Raw genomic sequence first — 18,029 nt, forward strand, 5'->3', positions numbered from 1 at the left:
ACGGATCAAGAGATCCCAGATTGGGTCCATTTCAATTAAATGTAGAATAAACACAAGGAAAGTTACTGCGAAGGGTCTCCTTTCCAAAAGCCCAGATGGAGATGTTAACAGTGGGAACCAGCAAAACCAACAGCATCCCGAGCCGCGAGCCCAGATGAGGCAGAGTCTGAAATCAGAGTCAGGATGATGTGGTGGGGTAGTGGGGGTTGCCATCGCCACCAGCACCTTCCCCTGCTTGCTGGGGGCCCCCTCTGCCCCAGCCCGCCCCACAACCCTCAGTCTGTGGGGACCCTTGGTGCAACAGTAGGGTCAGAGTTCCACCCTAAAGCCTCACCAAAAGCGATGAAAATCCTCCTCTTGGCTGGGTTGGGTGTTGGATGAAGTCACATTCATTTTGACTAAGCAACCCCCATCTCGTAGCAGTATCTGATGTGGTTTTTGGCAATATTATAGCAGAAATAAACTATTCCCCTGTATTTTCTTGGAATTAATGAGCAGTGATGGCAGCACATCTGAGTAACCTCTTTAATGTGCAACAACCAGTATGTAAAGTAACACGCACTTCACGGTCAGATTCCAGTTTTAAAAAGAAATGACACAGTGGATGTGTTACATGACAAGTATACAGTGGTTTCAACATCATTTCCTCAAACATAAAAATACATCAGAATATCGCATACAAAAAGTAGAATTTGCCCTAAAATAAAATTCTATCAAATCATTTAAAAAATTACAAAAGTAAAATGCATACAAACCAGTAAAATTTAACAGTCTTACAGGTCGAGGATAGTTTACAAAGATGATCTCCAACACGTAAAACCCTCTTCCTTCTCTGCATGTTCACACAGCCCAAAAAACCCTGCTAGGTGCATCACTTAATTAAAAGCTGTTTTTTCCCACCTTATCAAGTACTTGTTTCTAAAATGCACAGCAAAAAACATTAAACTTGGTAAGGGAAAAAGAGATTTTAATCTAGCAAATATCACAGGCAGAGAAAATAAATGTATCTGGAAAACACATCATTGTGCCCGGGAGGAGCAGCAGCCGGTGGCTGGCTACCTGGGGGGTGCCTTGTTGTGCTTGCTCAGCCCAGGTGCTGAGTGGCAGCCAAAAGGCCAGGGCATGGCAGGAGAGGTGCAGGCAGTGGCTGGAGCAAGGCAGCCAGCTCTGGTTTTGCATCATGGCTTTGATGGCACATCCAGGACATCCAGAGAGTGCCAGATACAGCCTGGGGGCATCTGCCCCTGGCAGACTAGTTCTCTGAGCATCCCTTCCCTAAGCATAACCATTTTCCACCAGTTTGTTAATGTAACCTCTCTGCCAGAGGGAGTTTTTACCCTTACAGTACATACTGTCTATGCCTTATAGATTATGCTGGCCAGGCAGAGAAAACCAGGGTCTGCACTCCACACAGAAGACTCAAAAGGATGAAGACACACAGCCCATTAACCAGGGCATTTCCCATCCCTTGCTCCAGCTACCATCCCTCACAGGATCCCAAAGCGCTTCCCAGCCCTGACCTCCCCTGACTGGGGAGGGACATGGGGCATCCCCCTCCCCTTTCACAGATGGGGAGAGCGAGGCACCCTATGCACGAGCATCTCTTCCCCAGGTTCCTGAGCCACTCTGACTGAGCAAGCACAGAGCCCAGGCTCTCGCTACCCATCCCAGCACCACACAAACCTGCACATGCCCTCTGCAAAGGAAAACATGGGGTTGGGGTGTTTTTGGCTTTTACAAACAGATGGGCTAAGGTCAGAGAAGTAGCCTGAGCCAAAAGAGATCAGCTCCCCATAGAGAAAGCAAGGTTTTGCGCATGGTATTTTCCTCATGTAATAATACAAAGTGAGTGCGACAAGTCTGACAAAATATAAAAGCAGAGAAATCACAAGGGGGAAGCTAGTGAGGAGAGAGACAGTGGAAAACGAAAAACTGTTATTGCAGAGAGCAAGTCTCACCTGCCTTCTCTGCCACACCTTGGAAAACTGGCACCTCTATGCCATGTGCCCCAGCTGTTCCTGCAGCACAAATCATGTCACAAACACAAAATGAAGGTCAGAACCTCATCCTTGAGGAAGTAAAAAATGAGACTCTTCTAAAATTAGGTTGCAGAAGACATCCCCCCTGCACAAGTAACCTGGGTGCCTACCAGTGTCGCACTGCTGGGCACCCTGGATGCAGCACTTCCCTTCTCCCTCTTTGCCCCAGTCGCTGCCCCCCCGGGTCCAGGCACAAAGCTTGCCGCAGCACTGCCGGGGCTGAGCAGCAGCAGGACGAGTGCCAGGGCTGCAGGGGCAGGACCACACTCCAGGAGGGCACGAATTGCTCCCAACACTCTGCAATCCCAAGTAAAAGGCAGGAGCCAGCACAGTATCTGTGCAAATATTTGCTTTTGCTTGTCAAAACTTTGAACAGTTACATTTCTTTCTCTATTAGTTTCACCTGCCTTGAAACACAAACTGCAAAAACTATAAGCAGATTAACATCATCTTCTGTGGCAATGCTCCTCTAGTGCCTGAAATTGCACTCCTGGAGGAAGCAAGGCAGCTATTCCTCTGCCACCCACAACCCACCTCACAGCAAAATGGCTGCAGGGAAACGAACGAAGCCCGTGTTGCCACTGATGATCTCTCACACGTGAAGCAGTAGGCCTGGAGGCTCTTCCTCTGTTGGAAGGGAGGCAGCAGCCCCAAGGCAGCTTTTCCTCTACACATGCTCCCCTTCTCCTCCTCCCAGCCCCAATGGGGGGACCCACAGAAGATGATGAAGTTCTTGTTTGTTTTCGGAGGGTCAGCATCTACCTTTGCACGACTGTGCATCCACAAGCATTGCTACCTCCTCGCACACACCACATCCCTGCTCCCCAAGCCTGGTGCTTCAACAGAGAATGGAGGCACCAACACCAAATACCAAATCAATGCCCAATATTCATGTATGCTCTCATACCAGTGTAGCTGTTGTCTTGCTAAGTCATGACAACGACACATACTTAATCTAAAAGACATACCCCCCCAAACTAACTAAATATAAAAGTGCTTTTGTCATAGATACTTATTCATATTTGCAAGTGACCCAATGGAAGAAATGAAGACGAACAATTAGAACCCTGCTGCCATAGTATCAAAGGACAGTTATACCCACTGTGCAATTCCCATTTGTATCTCAGTCAATCCACATAATTAAGAATCACTTCCCTTTCTAGGAACAGCCAATATATGAATATCAATCAATTCGGCGTCTTTATATTGCAGTGTATGGCTATGCAGTCACTAAGTTTACTATAGAACAAGCCAGGCATCAACATCCCTGTTACCACAAAAGTTCAAATTTTATATGGATTTGATCAACTCAATGCAGTATTTCAGTGTTGAAAAGCCCTCTGGCAACCTCCTCCTCTTACTCAATCCACCAGCCTGGCACCCCCATCCCCCGGCCCCGAATAACCAGCACAAACACTGACGCAACCTGAGGTTTTCCAGCCTACTCCAAGATTAAAGTTGTCCCACTCCCATCCATTTCAGCTCTGTCAGATGGCTGGGAATAACTCTGAGATTCTGTGAACCTGAATACCTAACATGCGCGGTGCCTGTCAGCTTGGTCTCTCTAGGTGTGGGAGCTAAAATTATAAGCTTCAGGCAAACTATAGTCTGCTCATAACAGACTATCTGCTCACATATGTGCAAAATCCTTTGGGTCTGCACTTCTTCCAGCTTGCATGATTCTCTAAAAATCACAATTTTTATGTATATTAAGTACACAATTGGCCAATCCATCTCTCTAAAGCTGGCTTGGGAGTACGGCAGCTCTTCTCCATTCCTCCAGCTCAGGGGAGCAGGTGGCCCTGCGGGAGGGTGAAGGAATCGAAAGGAAATTAATGGGTAACAGCAGGGACGAGAGACAGTAAACAGTGTCATAAGTGGAGCCTACATCTACTAACCCTGAGCTTCCTCATTAGCAGCATGAAAGCTTGCACAACTCCACAGCTCACAAGAAGAAAACCCAGCAGCACTGGAAGCTGAACTAAGAGTTGTTACCGAGCCAAGCAGAAACCTGAGGAGCAGCCCATACTGAAAACGAAGAACTATTAAGCGAGAGCAGCCACCGCAGAGCATCCTTCCTAGCATTTTCAACATAAAGCTTAGCACAACTACTTAGATGTTAGGGGGCTCTGCTCTGCTGGAAAAAAGTGTTCTTCAGGGCCTTGAACTTACAGGCCATAAAGAGAAACAAATATTGTGAATGCCCAGGGCACCTTGCTCTGCTGGCAGTCACAGCACAAGCAGCATCCAGTGTTGGCTACTCCGCGGCAGTGCAAGATAATGCCTCATTCAGACAAATCCCCCCATGGTTACTGACTCAGAAGTTAGAGAGACCTAGAACTTTCACTAATTAAAGAGAAATACTGTTCTGCACTACTGCCAATTGTATCAGCACTGCTTAGGGCTCTCCCTGCAATCTCTAACTTCCAGTAAAGTGCAGTTATCATTACAGCTTGGACTCTTGGTAAATCCAAACAAGGGGAGACCTCGTGGTAGCCCTTATCCAAAAAATATTCCCATGGGTTGAGTTGAGTTACTGACATGAAATAGACTGCTCCTCCACAGAAGGATGCTGCTGCTGGCCACCGATGGGGATAAAATATTTTTCAGAGATCTCAGCAAGCACACTTGCAATCCTCACCTCTGCCTGGAGCCAGACTTGCTAATCAAATAAAATCCTTAAGCCTGAACACTGTGTGTGGAATGCAGCAGTGTCCTGCACAACTTCAAGTAATTTGGGAGCAATCCTTTGGGTTTCATTCAGGCAGATTTCCCTCAGACTTGCTGGAAACTCTGGTTGAGCCTCAACTGCAAACTAAGTGCAGGTCTCCAGCAGAGCCCTGCTGCACTGCTCAGCTCTGGATAACATCTCCATTTTGGTGCAGACGCATTGAGGACTGTAACTAGGACCACACACTACAGCGCCCAATACAGTATATTGGTTTCGTGCAGCAAAGTTCTGGTAGTCGGGTAGCTACAGGGGTGGCTTCTGTGAGAAGCTGCCAGAAGCTTCTCACATGCCCAACAGAGCCAGTGCCAGCCGGATCCAAGACAGACCCACTTCTGGCCAAGGCTGAACCCATCAGTGGCAGTGACAGTGCCTCTACTGCAATGTATTTAAGAAAGGGAGGAAAAAACCTCTGTGCAACAGAGGCAGGGAAAGGAGTGAGAATATGAAACAGCCCTGCAGACACCAAGGTCAATACCCAGATATCCACCTGCAGCCCAGGGAAGACCCCACACTGGAGCAGGGAGATGCCCAAAGGAGGCTGTGACCTCATGGGAAGTCAATGCTGGAGCAGGCTCCTGGCAAAACCTGTGGCCCCATGGAGAGAGGAGCCCACGCTGGAGCAGGTTTTCTGCAGGACCTGTGACTCGCAGGGGACCCACGCTGGAGCAGTCTGTTCCTGAAGGACTGCACCCCATGGAAAGGACCCATGCTGGAGCAGTTCATGAAGAACTGTAGGAAGGAAGAATTGTGAAGAACTGTGGGAAGGACTCATGCTGGAGAAGTTCATCGAAGACTGTCTCCTGCAGGAGAGACCCCACACTGGAGCAGGGGAAGAGTGGGAGTAGTCCTCCCCTGTGGAGGAAGGAAGAGCAGAAACAACATGTGATGAACTGACCACAACTCCCATTCTCCATGCCCCTGTGTTGCTGGCAGGGAGGAGGTAGAAAAACTAGGAGTAAAGTTAGGCTCAGGAAGAAGGGAGGAGTGGGAAGGTGTTTTAAGATTTGGTTTTATTTCTCATTAACCTACTCTGATTTGATTTCCTCAAGTTGAGTCTGTTTTACTTCAACAGTAAATGGTGAGTGATCTCTCCCTGTCCTTATCTCGACGCATGAGCCTTTCGTTATAATTTCTCTCCTCTGTCCTGGTGAGGAGGGGAGCGAAAGAGTGGCTTTGGTGGGCACCTCGTGTCCAGTCTGGGTCAACCCACCACACACAGAAACTTCTACCAAAGCATCAAAATTCAGGAGAGCAGTGAGCAATTCACACTGAGAAAAACAATCAGAAGGGTTTAAAACAAGGTGTTCGCTCTTCTTCCCCAACTGTATAGAGTGTGCATTTGGCAGCAGACAAGTATTTAGAATTGTTCAATGCTTTCTGGAACAGAGGCAAAATAGGTTATAGTCTGAATACTGCCTGAAGTGCTCCTCCATCTTAAAATAGTTAGGACAGTGAAAGGTTTAGAAACCTCTGTCAGTCAGGACAGTGCCCGAGCTGTGCAATTTTAATCTTAATATAGCTACAGTGAATTGCAGAAGCAGAGCTCTAAAGAGCCATCCAAGCTTCCAGTTCTGCCATGACAATGCAACTCCAATCAGACTCTTGGCAAGCGATCCTTGGTTTCAGGAGACAATAAGTAGCAGCAGCTACTAGATACTGAAACTATTCCAGGCACTAAAACATAGTAAAAAAGAAGTTGGACAGTTAATACCATTCATCTGAAAAACAGTAAAAGGATGATGCCAGTGGATCTGAACATGCTGCTTAGATTGATTTAGTTATCCCAATGTAGGTTAGATCCATTTCTACAAAGAAGCTGCTTCAAGACAGAAAAGATCATTTAGTAGCTGATATGGGCACTGAGCTAAGTCAATTTTCTGTTACTACAGTAAATACATCCATTGCTCTGAAAACATAAAAGCAGGGAACACCTCATTTTATTGTACTGCACAGATACACTCCTGAGTTAAAGGTATTAGTAGCACATTCTCCCTGCAAAAGGAGAGCAGAAAGAATGAATGTATCTGTGTCTGAAAGGTAGCGCTCAGTTCAGGGTTTATTTGAGTGAGCTTCCAGGGTCGGTGTCACCCCAGGGTGGCAGAGAAGAGCCCACACAGGAGCAAAGGGTGTTTGATTCAGACTTCTACAGACGCGGAACCCTGCACACCAGCCTCCTCCAACATGTGCACACACCCCCTGTGATAAAACTTACGATAGGAAATCATTCACCCCTGAAAAAAATTCATGTCACAGACAGCATATGTATGCATTTCCATTCATGGCAGTTACTGGTTAAGTTACAAACAGTAGCATACCACCATCCAGAGACATGATTACTTAAAATAAACCTATGTAAACACATATCCTTATATAACTTATATATAATATATATAAGTTTTATTTGTGTATACATAGATATAAATACGCACACACACACACACACACACACAAACACACTCCCCTAACACAAAACACACACATGGAAATACTGTAAATGATGCTGAACCGAAATCTAAGAATATAATTAAGAAATTATTAACAGCTTTAAAAATTGAGTTAAAAAACTATTCAAAGTATCTTTAATATTTTTGTTCAAGTAAGGGCCAGAACGACCACAGATTAGTACTGATAAAAAGAGCTGGCATTATATTTCCTATATTATGCCAAAACTCACGAGCTATTTCTCATTGTCATTCCGCCATCAGGGCACCTCATCAACTAGAAAGACTTGTTTTTTAGCAAACAGTGATTTTAAAGACTTGAGCTAGCAAACAATATTATTGTTTAGGCACCCTTAGTCATAAACTAATCCTAAAAACCACACATGCCTTAGAGTATCAGAAGAGAACTAGTGGGTCTTGGACATCCACTTCCACAGTATTCAGTGGCACAAACAGGTCTTCACAGTAAAAAAAGAAGTGACTCTCCAGTAAACTTCTGAGACACCACAGATGCTTTGTATTCAGGAGATACAGAACCACAGTGGTATTCCAGAGGCAACTGCGGGTGAAAGTTGGGTTTCACTGGCAGCTAAAGCTATCATTTACATGTGCTCCAGGGTGATAACAAACACCTCTAACAACTGCAAGGATTGTTTGGGATATTTAGTATGGCTAAAACCCCTGGTACCAGTGTCTTTTATCAGAAATCACTTTATTAGAATGTAAATGTAGTGTACAAGCACCAAATTGTTTTGGCTTAACTGCTTAATGGACATTCATTATATAAACGACTAGTGATTTAAAAGGAAGATCTTTTAAAAAACAAAAGTGGGGGTTTTTTTGCCTTTTATCTCTTTTTTTTTTCCCTTTTGTTAAGATTATTCACTATTTATATTCTGATAGAAGACTCCAAAGATGACTGGTACTCTGGTCTGTATAACTGTGACTTGGCACACACGCACGCACACAAACTGTACACCTCTGCTACATCAACAGCCTTTTAAATAGAGAGCCCCAGCTCTGGCACCAGGACCTATACATTAGATATATTCTTTTGTGCATTTTGGCATCATTATCGCCACTCAGGTTCCACGTTTATCACAAATCAAGGTGGTCTTGAACGTAGGAACAACCTGTCCCTCACCCTCTGTAATAAAGTCACGATTAAGTCTTGTAATTTCTCTGTTTTTCTGCTGTTCCACTGTGCAAATCCAGGCAGATGTGCAGACTGCTAAGTTAACTTCCAGTCTCTTCCAACCCCTCACCAGTCCAGCGTTATCACACAGAGACGACGACATCGAGATAGAGTCTGTCGTAGGACTCACGGAAGCACAGGATGAGGAGCAGGCTGAGCAGACATGATCCTGGCAGGCACCAGTTGAACCAGGAAAACTCTGTAAAGCAAGAAACAGACTCAGAGTTATCAAACATGTTCGGTGTTTAGAGCAACCAAAACTTTGATTGATGGTGGGTTTGAAGGAAATTACTGTGTTCTGAACAAAATCCTGACACCTATAGACTGATAGACGGTTAACATGGTCTATAAGACTTCTCCATGGACACCTTAAAGAGCCATCCATATAAGTTGTGTGTGTATATGTACACACACACGTATACATATATAAAAAAAAATATATTTATATATTATAAATGTATTTATATATATAAACCAGTGCCTCCAGCGAATGTTAATCCTCCTTATTCAACCTGTCAATGGAGAGAATGGAGGGGAAAAAAAAAAAAAAAAAATCTATCACTGCTAATGGAGAATAAACCCCTCCTGAAGACTCTACTCATTAGTTCTTTGATTTTGATGGATTGAAAACTAAAACAAATTAGAAGTGTAAGAAGAAGCAGGGTTTGATTTTGACTCAAACCTGCCATACGATATAAGGAGAGAAAACCAATTCCTCAGAAGAAACTTGTGAGTAGTACGATCAATTCAATTTAAAACTAGTTGCAAAAACAGCTCCTCAGAAGCCTTTTTTGAGATGTTACACATAACGTTCAGATGTACACATTTAATGCTCTTAAAAGCCTGTGTTCCACATTCAAGAAATCCTGTCACCTGACATTTGACTACTAATTAGCACTTTTATTCAGTTTTTCAGCTTTTTTTTTTTTTTTTTAAAAAGTGCACCACAATTTCCTTTTTTTAATCTGTCAATTTACTGAAGAAACATTCATTTTACTGGAGATGATGTTTCATTTCTTTTTGTTTGTTTGTTTCCATTTATTTGTTTTTACAGAATCTAAACTCTCCCTCACGGTCTGAGTTAATCAAAATCAAGACTTCAGCACTGCTACTTTCTTAAATCTGTGATTTATATTGCTAAAAGAAAAAGCATAATTTCTATTACACAATGCAAAAGACAAAAGTCAGAAAGCCTAAAAAACCGCCAACTTTCCAAAACCAGTAACCTTCAACAACACCCTCCCTCTTCCACTAAATCACCTTACAGTATTGTTTAGGCAGTAATCTTATTAAAACCATAACAAAATTATCCTAGGCTTGGAGAAAACTGTGTTATGTGATGCCAGAAGTCAATAGGCAAATCCTTTGTTATTTATTGTCCTTATCATACTCTTGCTTAATTGAACTAAACAGACTTTAACCCAAATATCCTAAAGACCAAATTTAACTTGTGAATGCTTCCTGTCTTTTGTAACACAGAATCTGTGACAGCACTGGTGATGCACGCTAACATGTTGATTGTGTGAAGCTAAAGGTTGAGTTGCCTTTTTTTTTAATCCCTTGGAAGTCCCTGCAGAAAAGGTGAAGGAAACCACATCCACAGGCTGAGGCTGTGGGCCTCAGGGCACAGCACTAGTAGAGAGGCTGAGCTTAAGAAAGGTTTACATCTCCGCCATGCTAGCTGGACCAAAATCTTCAGTGCACTGGAAAGTTTCCAGGGCTTGGCTCTTTCACAGCCTTTGCAGTATCAGAGTACCAGGAGAAAAGTAGAGAAATTGGAATTAAAACTACAGAAAGATTATTTGGCCCAAAAAGCAAGACCAAGGGAACAAGATAAATTTGATGGAGTTCTGGTTTATCTGTAAGCTTCTTAAATGCCATCAGAGAATGCATTTGAATCAAATGAAAGGCAGTGTTTAAGATCATTATGTACCTTCTAAAGGATTTTTCCTCCTTCTCAAATGAGCCAATAGCACCCACTGGCATCAATCTCCTCCGGTGACTACATGCATTCTTGTACTTAACTGCATCACAGAGAATGGATTCTACTAAGCGCAAACAACTTTTTTTCCTTTGAAGAAATGGGGAAAATAATCCAAGTATATGGATACACTAATTTCAGGTTTATCCTTACCTGCATGTACAGATACCTGCTAGGGAAAGAAATACTAGAGACAAAAGATGGCCCCAAATACCCTATCTATGAGGGAACAAGTTCACTTTATCATAATTCTTCAGTCAGGAGACACTGTATCCCCATCCTCAATTATCAAGTAATTCCAAACACTGGATTGTTACTCTGAAAAATGCTGAAAAAATTCTCAGAATATTCTGTGTAATCTTTTCAGCTCAGGTGTAAATGTTGGAAATAACAGTGTATGTGAACAAAGTTCACACCAATTATTAATATTCATAAAAGCATTCTTTAAAATGTGAAGACCAAATATCACGCCATCCAGGGCTAGCAGGGATGGAATTCAGATTTTACAATAATGCAGTTCAATGTCGGTATCAAAAAAAACCCCAAACAAAAACAAAAAAAACCAAACAAAAAAACCCCAAAACACCACCACTCCTAAACCCCCATACATTCCAAGCACATTTCCTTCTGAAATTTGTCAGTCTCCTCTTGGTTATAAAAGACACCATCTTAAGAAGGACATGCACTCACGATAATATATAAAACCTCACAATTTCTAATGCTTTCAAAGCAAAAATAAAGTATTGCTTTACGAATCTTGCATCATAAAGCAAACATTTACCACAACAACAAAATACAAATCAAAACCCTGCACCTTTGAAAACCGTTAATAAAGATCACTTGTTGAAGGCAAGATAGGTTCTTACTTTACAGCTTAGCGTAACAAGATATATTGTAGTCTATTAAATAGCGAGTTCAAAGTTACGATTATGAATCATCAGGAATCAAATAACACTTGAGAGATAAGAAAGTCTGAAGAAATTGATGAAAATACCAAGCACAACACTGTTGTGCCCAATTAGGCCACTGGAACTAGATGATCTTAAGGTCCTTTCCAAACCTAATCATTCTATGATTCTATGATTATCTAAAGGAATGAATATTTCATCTTTGAGTAGTGGTCAAGAGATGCTCTCTCCCCTGCAATGGCAAGTCCAACCCACTGAACGGAGCTGACCACAAATGGAGCATTTCTGCTCTGCCCCTCCTGGACAGTACAGTTATACCCTGAAGAATGTGATTGAATTCACTTTATTGTGGTTTTAAACACCCACAGATACAAAGATATTAATGGTCACATTGCTCAGGCCTTCATAAAAACCTTGATAATGGTATCTTCGTGATTTCTGGCTACACCAAATTCTAAGCAGAATGTAAGTATATGCAGCATGCACTAAACCACTTGGGGTTTTTTAGCATGCATATAGAAAAGAACAATTAAAGTTCTTCTCCCTTGCAGTTACACAGAGGGATTCAAACATTTGATTAACAGAAATTGCACATGAAAACCCTCCCTTTACTGACAAGGTTATGGCTTAATATTTTGAGAATTATATTTTCAAAGTAGCTTATATTTCTTACCTGTATGGTAAAATGTGAGGAAAAACAAAAGCACTCCCATAAACACATTACTCAAAAAGGTGACAACTCCGCAGGTTATTCCTTCTGGAACAGGGTAGACTGTCTCCACGAAGAGCTCAAAGAATATTGGTACACTGCTGTTGAGGAATATACCCAACAAAATGCAGGACGTGTACAGTGTAGCTGTAATGGAAACAAAAGACTTATTAATTGCATGCTGGCATTTTTTCCCCCTATTCAGAGCTGCCAAGAATACTAATACTTGAAAAACCAAAAAATGCATAAAATCATTTTTATCTTCTGTGTATCACAAAGCATATCACATCCCACTTAGTTTTAGGCAGAATGTGTGCATTGATTTGGGCAGGGGGGAAGTAGTATCAGAAATTCTGATTTTTTCTTTTATCATTATTTTTTATTATTATTTTTTAAACAGAACCCACGAAGACACATTCAGCGATTTGAAATTCGCTTGTAAGTAAAAATCCAACAAAATTATGAATGCAAAGCAGCACCTACATTTTCATTTACCTCTGAAATGAACACAAACTATTGTCCTCCACACAATTAGGAGAGGCAGCAATTAGTGCACCAAATTGGAAATGGACATGGATTAAACTTTTGACTTAGCTCTAAAGGTCAAAACTAATTTTGCTTCCATTTTACATACAAATACTAATGATCTACCAGATATCAAGACATTAGTATTCAGCACGGACTGAGCTGCAACATGTTGAATCCCTTTTGGCTTCAAAAGGAAATGAAGGGCACCCAGCACCTGGCAGGAACAGGACATATTTGATAATGCAGATTATTCACCACTGTATAACAAATTGTTTTTCTTGGACAAAGCAACAGAAGAATACAGATATTTCTTCAGTAGCCACAGATACTTGTTGTACCGTTTCTGACACTGCCAAGTACTTTACAGCTTAATACCTTAATATAGATGCTTAATATGCTATAGTAGTACCTATTTAGAAATCTAAATAATGTGCTATCTTGGGAAGGGAGCGATTTCCTGACCTGCAACCTCATCAACCTGAGATTCCTGATCAAGTAAAAAGTACAAGGAAAATATAAGAAGGCTTGGGCAAAAAAAAAAGAGGTCTGGAATAATTTCTGAAGTTACCACCAAAATGACAAGGAAATGTAAAGAAAAATTTTTCAGATACAAAAGTGTTACAAAGTCATAGCAAAATTATTTATAGCATCTTTTCACTGCAGTATGGTACGAAATTCTTAGACAGGTTTTTTCATTTAGATATATATTTTTATATAAAATAGAAACTGCATTTTCATCTTAATTTATGTTCTTCTGTCTTGGGAAGGGGAGAAGTGAAACAGCTCTGCCCAAGCTTTCAACTGAGAAACTGCCAGGAAGCAGGAAACGTCCAGCTTAAAAAAATATTTAAAAAAATCCATGTTTCTTAAAATATGAAGAATCATGGAAAAGAGATAAAGGCATTAAAAAGCAGAAGGGACTGTCTATCAGATCCTCTGTTTAATGTGGTTTGCTTCCAAGGCACAAAGACATATTTCTTTCTCTGCAGAGGATTTGCCTGGGCAGGAAAGAGAGGACAGTGGTCCCAGCCAGAAAGATGATATAGATGGCATGACTTCAGGAGGGACAGCTGGCCCCTGCTTTTTTTTTTTTTAATATACTAGAATGTTCTGAATTGTTAATAAAAAAAAAAAAAAAAAAAAGGAAAAAAAAAAAGGAAGGAAGAAAAAAAAGGAATAAATAGTTTCCCAACTCTCAAATTCTCTTATTATAAACTGCAGAACAAGTCAAAGAAAATGATGCAAGGTATGTTCAAGAGTTGTCAGAGACAAAGGAAAACAACCCCAAAGCAGTATAGAGTTGGGGTTGTTCAGCCCGAAGAAGAGAAGACTCCAGGGAGGCCTTTCAGTTCTTAAAAGGGAACTATAAGAAAGATGGGAAAGGACTTTTTAGCAGGGCCTGTTGCAATAGGCCGTGGGGTAATGGCTTTAAACTGAAAGAGGGGAGATTCTGGCTGGATATGAGGAAAAAATTCTTTACTGTAAGGGTGGTAAAATATTGGAACAGGTTACCCAGAGAGGTGGTGGATGCACCATCCCTGGAGACACTCAAGGCCAGGCTGGATGTGGTTCTGGACAACTTGATATAGTTGGACATGACCCTGCTCATTGCAGGGGGGTTGGACTAGATGAGCTTTGAAAGACCCTTCCAAAACTGTTCTATGATAAGAATGCTCTTCCTAATGGGCTCTTCTAGCTAACACTGAAGAACTCATTCCCTAGTTACAAGATCCAGAGATTTTTGCTGCAAGTCCTCACCAGTACTTAAAATTTCATGAACCTCCTTTTGAACTCCTGTTTACTTCCAAAACCACTGCATATTACTCTGCCTCTAACTGCTATCAGGTATAGACAGCAAATGCGAACATATTCAGCTACTTGAAATTTCTGTGTTGGCTTGAGAAATCAACATGTAAATGAAACAGAAGAATCTTTTAAGACAAATGAACACCTGTCCCTCGTTACACTCAATTGACTATATCTACATCTGTAACTACTTGTAACTTCTAGAGAACTTTTTCAGAACTTTCCCCACAGAAAAGAAGGTAGTAGCCGCCTGTAATTCTGTATCAGAAACTCAAACTGTGGAAATAGCTGTGAAGCTGCTGAAAGCCACAATAGCACCACCAAAAGTGGAGCTGCATACAGAGAGTGCCAGAGGCAATACCTCTGCTGGAAGACTGAAATCTGTTCCATGAAGAACAACAGCCGTGAAAGGAGAATCACGTGCCTCTGAATAGAGAGAAACTCTAGACGTGTAATTTTTGGAAACTTGAGATTCACATCTGATAAAGGCAAAAATGTGCATCTAAAATCGGCAGCCATTTAAAAGATCAAGATTTCAAATTATAGTCAATTCAGTAGGTGCCAAATTTTCTATCAAACAAACAGAAGCCTTCAAAATAAATTTGTTAGTTTAAAATATGCTAGTTGAATTACATCATTGCTCATCACTCACTAAACTGTATTAAGATGACTAGACCATAAGGAAACAAGCATAATAACTCTGTACTTTAGAAACTACAACCTTACACTTCCTTGTCACACCACCTTGCTTCAGTCATGCAAATACACCCACTGGCACATTTCCATATTACCATGATCAAAGCAGCTTTAGCATTACCTTTTGGTTCTCCCCAAAGTATTACCTGCCTCACATGTTCACGCCAAAACTGAGATGACAGGTAATACTTATAAAACAAAGTCTACATATATGCACACACATAGTTGGAATTAATAAGCTGAAATGTCAAGGCAAAAGCACATGCAGAATACAGGGTCCAGTAGATGCTAATTTCGGTTCTAAGATCTAGTGGAAATGACAGCTTTTAACTGGTAGACCAAAAAAAGCAGCTCTGAAAGTGAAGGAGAGGTACACATCTGTAAGCCTCCCTTAATGAGGATATATTATAGTGATGGAAAAATATTTTTTATTTCATGTTTCTGTAAATCATCCAGGGTCCTCCTGAGTGCTATACAAATAAGCTTATTCCATTAACTTGGCAATTAAATCACAAATCCAATTGGTCAACTACACAGAAAGTCAAAGTTAAGATACGCAGTTTCAGAAAAAATAAGTTACAGGAAAAAGTCAAATAAGAGTTCAAAGTAGCTTTTGCCTTTTGTTTCACCCACTAAATAGCACATCTCATATTTAAGCTCACGGGCAACAAGATACTGTAGCAAGGAGAATATGACCCATTAACAGAGACCATTTACTTTTCATTACAGCGGCCTTGTATTGAATGAACACAAACAATTACCATGATTTTATACCATAGAAGAACAGCTGCTAAAGTTACAGCAAATGTTTTTTCAATTAAGACTATCTTGATGACAGTCATTGGAAATGAATCTAAGGATATGAAAGCACTGACAAAAAAAAAAAGGAAGAAGAGAGAAAAAGAAAAAAGAAAAAGAAAAAGAGATGATTTACCAAGAAGCTAACATTATGTCCTAAAGCCTAACAAGGACAAACAACTAGCTTGGATAGGCATACACTGGGGAAGCATGTCATACTATTAGTATGGATGGATGGAAGCAAGGATTGAAATGTGCCTCAATAATAACAATAGAGATGTTACTAGTTAGATTAAGCACGGTACCAGCTGGGGACTGATGGTCATACCAGTGGCTTAGCACAAAAAGAAGAAAAAGCAGTAAGAAGGAAGGTTCCTTCCTGGCTTCTTATACTCTGCAGGTCTTCAGCTACCAGTTGGCAAATATGTGCCCATATCCCAGAAAAAGACTTTCTTTTCTCCCAGCCACAAGCTGTGGCAAAAGCTGTCTACCAGGAAGAAAAAAAAAATAAAAAAAAAGGAAAAAAATTGGGAATTCAAACGGATGTGATTTAAATGATGGCATGCACTTGGTGTCCCCAGATGAGCTTGCAACACAGCAGGAGTCTCAAGTATCTCTGACATCCAAATAAGCTCCCAGACGTGCCCAGGATGTTCTGCAACATGTTTACCAACTTACTCTTAAATTATACCATCACTAAATGTATAACTACAGAGTGTGATCCAAATCCAAATGAAATTAATGGAAGGGCCTCCACTGATGTAAATAGTTATCAACCCATTGGCACGTACATCTTGGATTATTTTTAACAAATAATAGGAAATATTACCATTTCTATTAAAAAAAAAAAAAAAAAAGAGTATTTTGCACATAAATTTACAAACGAAATGCAGATACTCTAGAGCAGTATCAACTGCAAGCAGGTGGTACAGTATCTTCTTCCAAAGTCCTCTGCCAGAAACTCTTGAACTCTGTACATTTCGTAACAGTTCTCACACAGACTGTGCCAAGACTCACACAAATTTCATATGGATAAACAGGAAAGTAAATAAAACCGAGTATGTTCTCTTGGGTGCAGCATACAATTTAAAGATCTAGGGCACTTTTTTATTACTGTTATAACAGTATCCATGCCAAAATGAAGGATAATGCCTCATGTGGATGCATGTTCGTTGACATCAGTATGCCCACAAATGATCTGAACAAAACAAAGTTTGTTCCCACCAAACTCTGTAATGTCTTAAAGTGGAATTAAACTTCCCTATAATTTAATTCTTGCTACTGGCCATGGTAAGAATAGTCATGGAAGAAGTCCCCCTGTTTTTCCATGAAAAATGTGACTCCCTCAAGGTAAGACTTTTACTGGAATTCGTTTATAGAAACAAAAGAACCTGAAACCAAGTAAAGAGCATTCACTTTGGAGAACTAAGAAGTGAAGAAATTACTGAGTGGGCATCAAAATAAAAAAAAAAAAAAAGAAAAGGGCTGGGAGAGTGGGGCTGGAAATCATACAATATTTGAGGCTTGCTATTGATGGATTTGTGGCCAGATTTATTGATTTTCATCCCTGAAATGCTCCTCCCAAATTTCAAGCACTGTACACTATTTAACACCGGGTTTTTAAACGAACCTTTTAAATTAGTTCTTCTTTAAGTTCTATCTGTGGATTTACAGAAGCCTTCAGGAAGACAAAGGTCATTCCCATCTTATGAGTGGGAAAAGCACAGCTGGAGCGGGGGTAATGATTTGCCCACAGCCAGAAGCATGTTAGTGCTGAAGCTAGAAAAAGAAATGTTTTCAGGCTACTGTCATATCCTCTGGGTCCTCCTGCCTTATACTTATCAACCATATCTTGTTTACAGTAAAGAAATTAAACTCAAAGAATAAACCAACCAGTATTAAATAATTAACATCTCTCTTTTTCAATACTGTGCTTTCTAGACGAGGACAGGGAGACAGATATGTTTATACTGTTCGATCTGTTGAACCTGAAAATAAAGGGTAGGCTGCTTAACCTAAATATAGTCATCAACTCAAGGAGTTGCCACTGTATTCAGAGTATCTGCCGTGCAGCACTAGGAAAGATTTTGTAAAGCAAAATTCTGCTGAATGTGCTCATAAATATTAGAATATTCGTGATATGCTATGCTGAAAACATTCAATCTGAGCTGCAAGCAGCTAGCGTTGCATATCAATT

The 18,029-nt window shown here is 40.9% G+C and overlaps 1 protein-coding gene across 2 annotated transcripts in view; it reads right to left on the reverse strand.

The window, feature by feature from the left end:
- Positions 1–511: 511 nt before the first annotated feature.
- Positions 512–18,029, reverse strand: part of SLC49A4 (solute carrier family 49 member 4) — a 72,464-nt gene continuing 54,946 nt past the window's right edge. Inside the window, exons 8-9 of one of the 2 annotated variants that reach the window (XM_030486107.1) lie at positions 11,969–12,151; positions 512–8,605 (exon numbers count right to left, since the gene is read on the reverse strand). In XM_030486107.1, the coding sequence (XP_030341967.1) occupies positions 8,490–8,605; positions 11,969–12,151 (299 nt within the window). In that variant the 3' untranslated portion in view covers positions 512–8,489. Of the gene's footprint in view, positions 8,606–11,968; positions 12,152–18,029 lie in introns of those variants that run through there. The other variant, XR_003991427.1, reaches the window with a different exon arrangement.

This window comes from Strigops habroptila, chromosome 5 (genome assembly GCF_004027225.2).
Source record: "Strigops habroptila isolate Jane chromosome 5, bStrHab1.2.pri, whole genome shotgun sequence".
In the NCBI taxonomy this organism is placed as follows: domain Eukaryota; kingdom Metazoa; phylum Chordata; class Aves; order Psittaciformes; family Psittacidae; genus Strigops; species Strigops habroptila.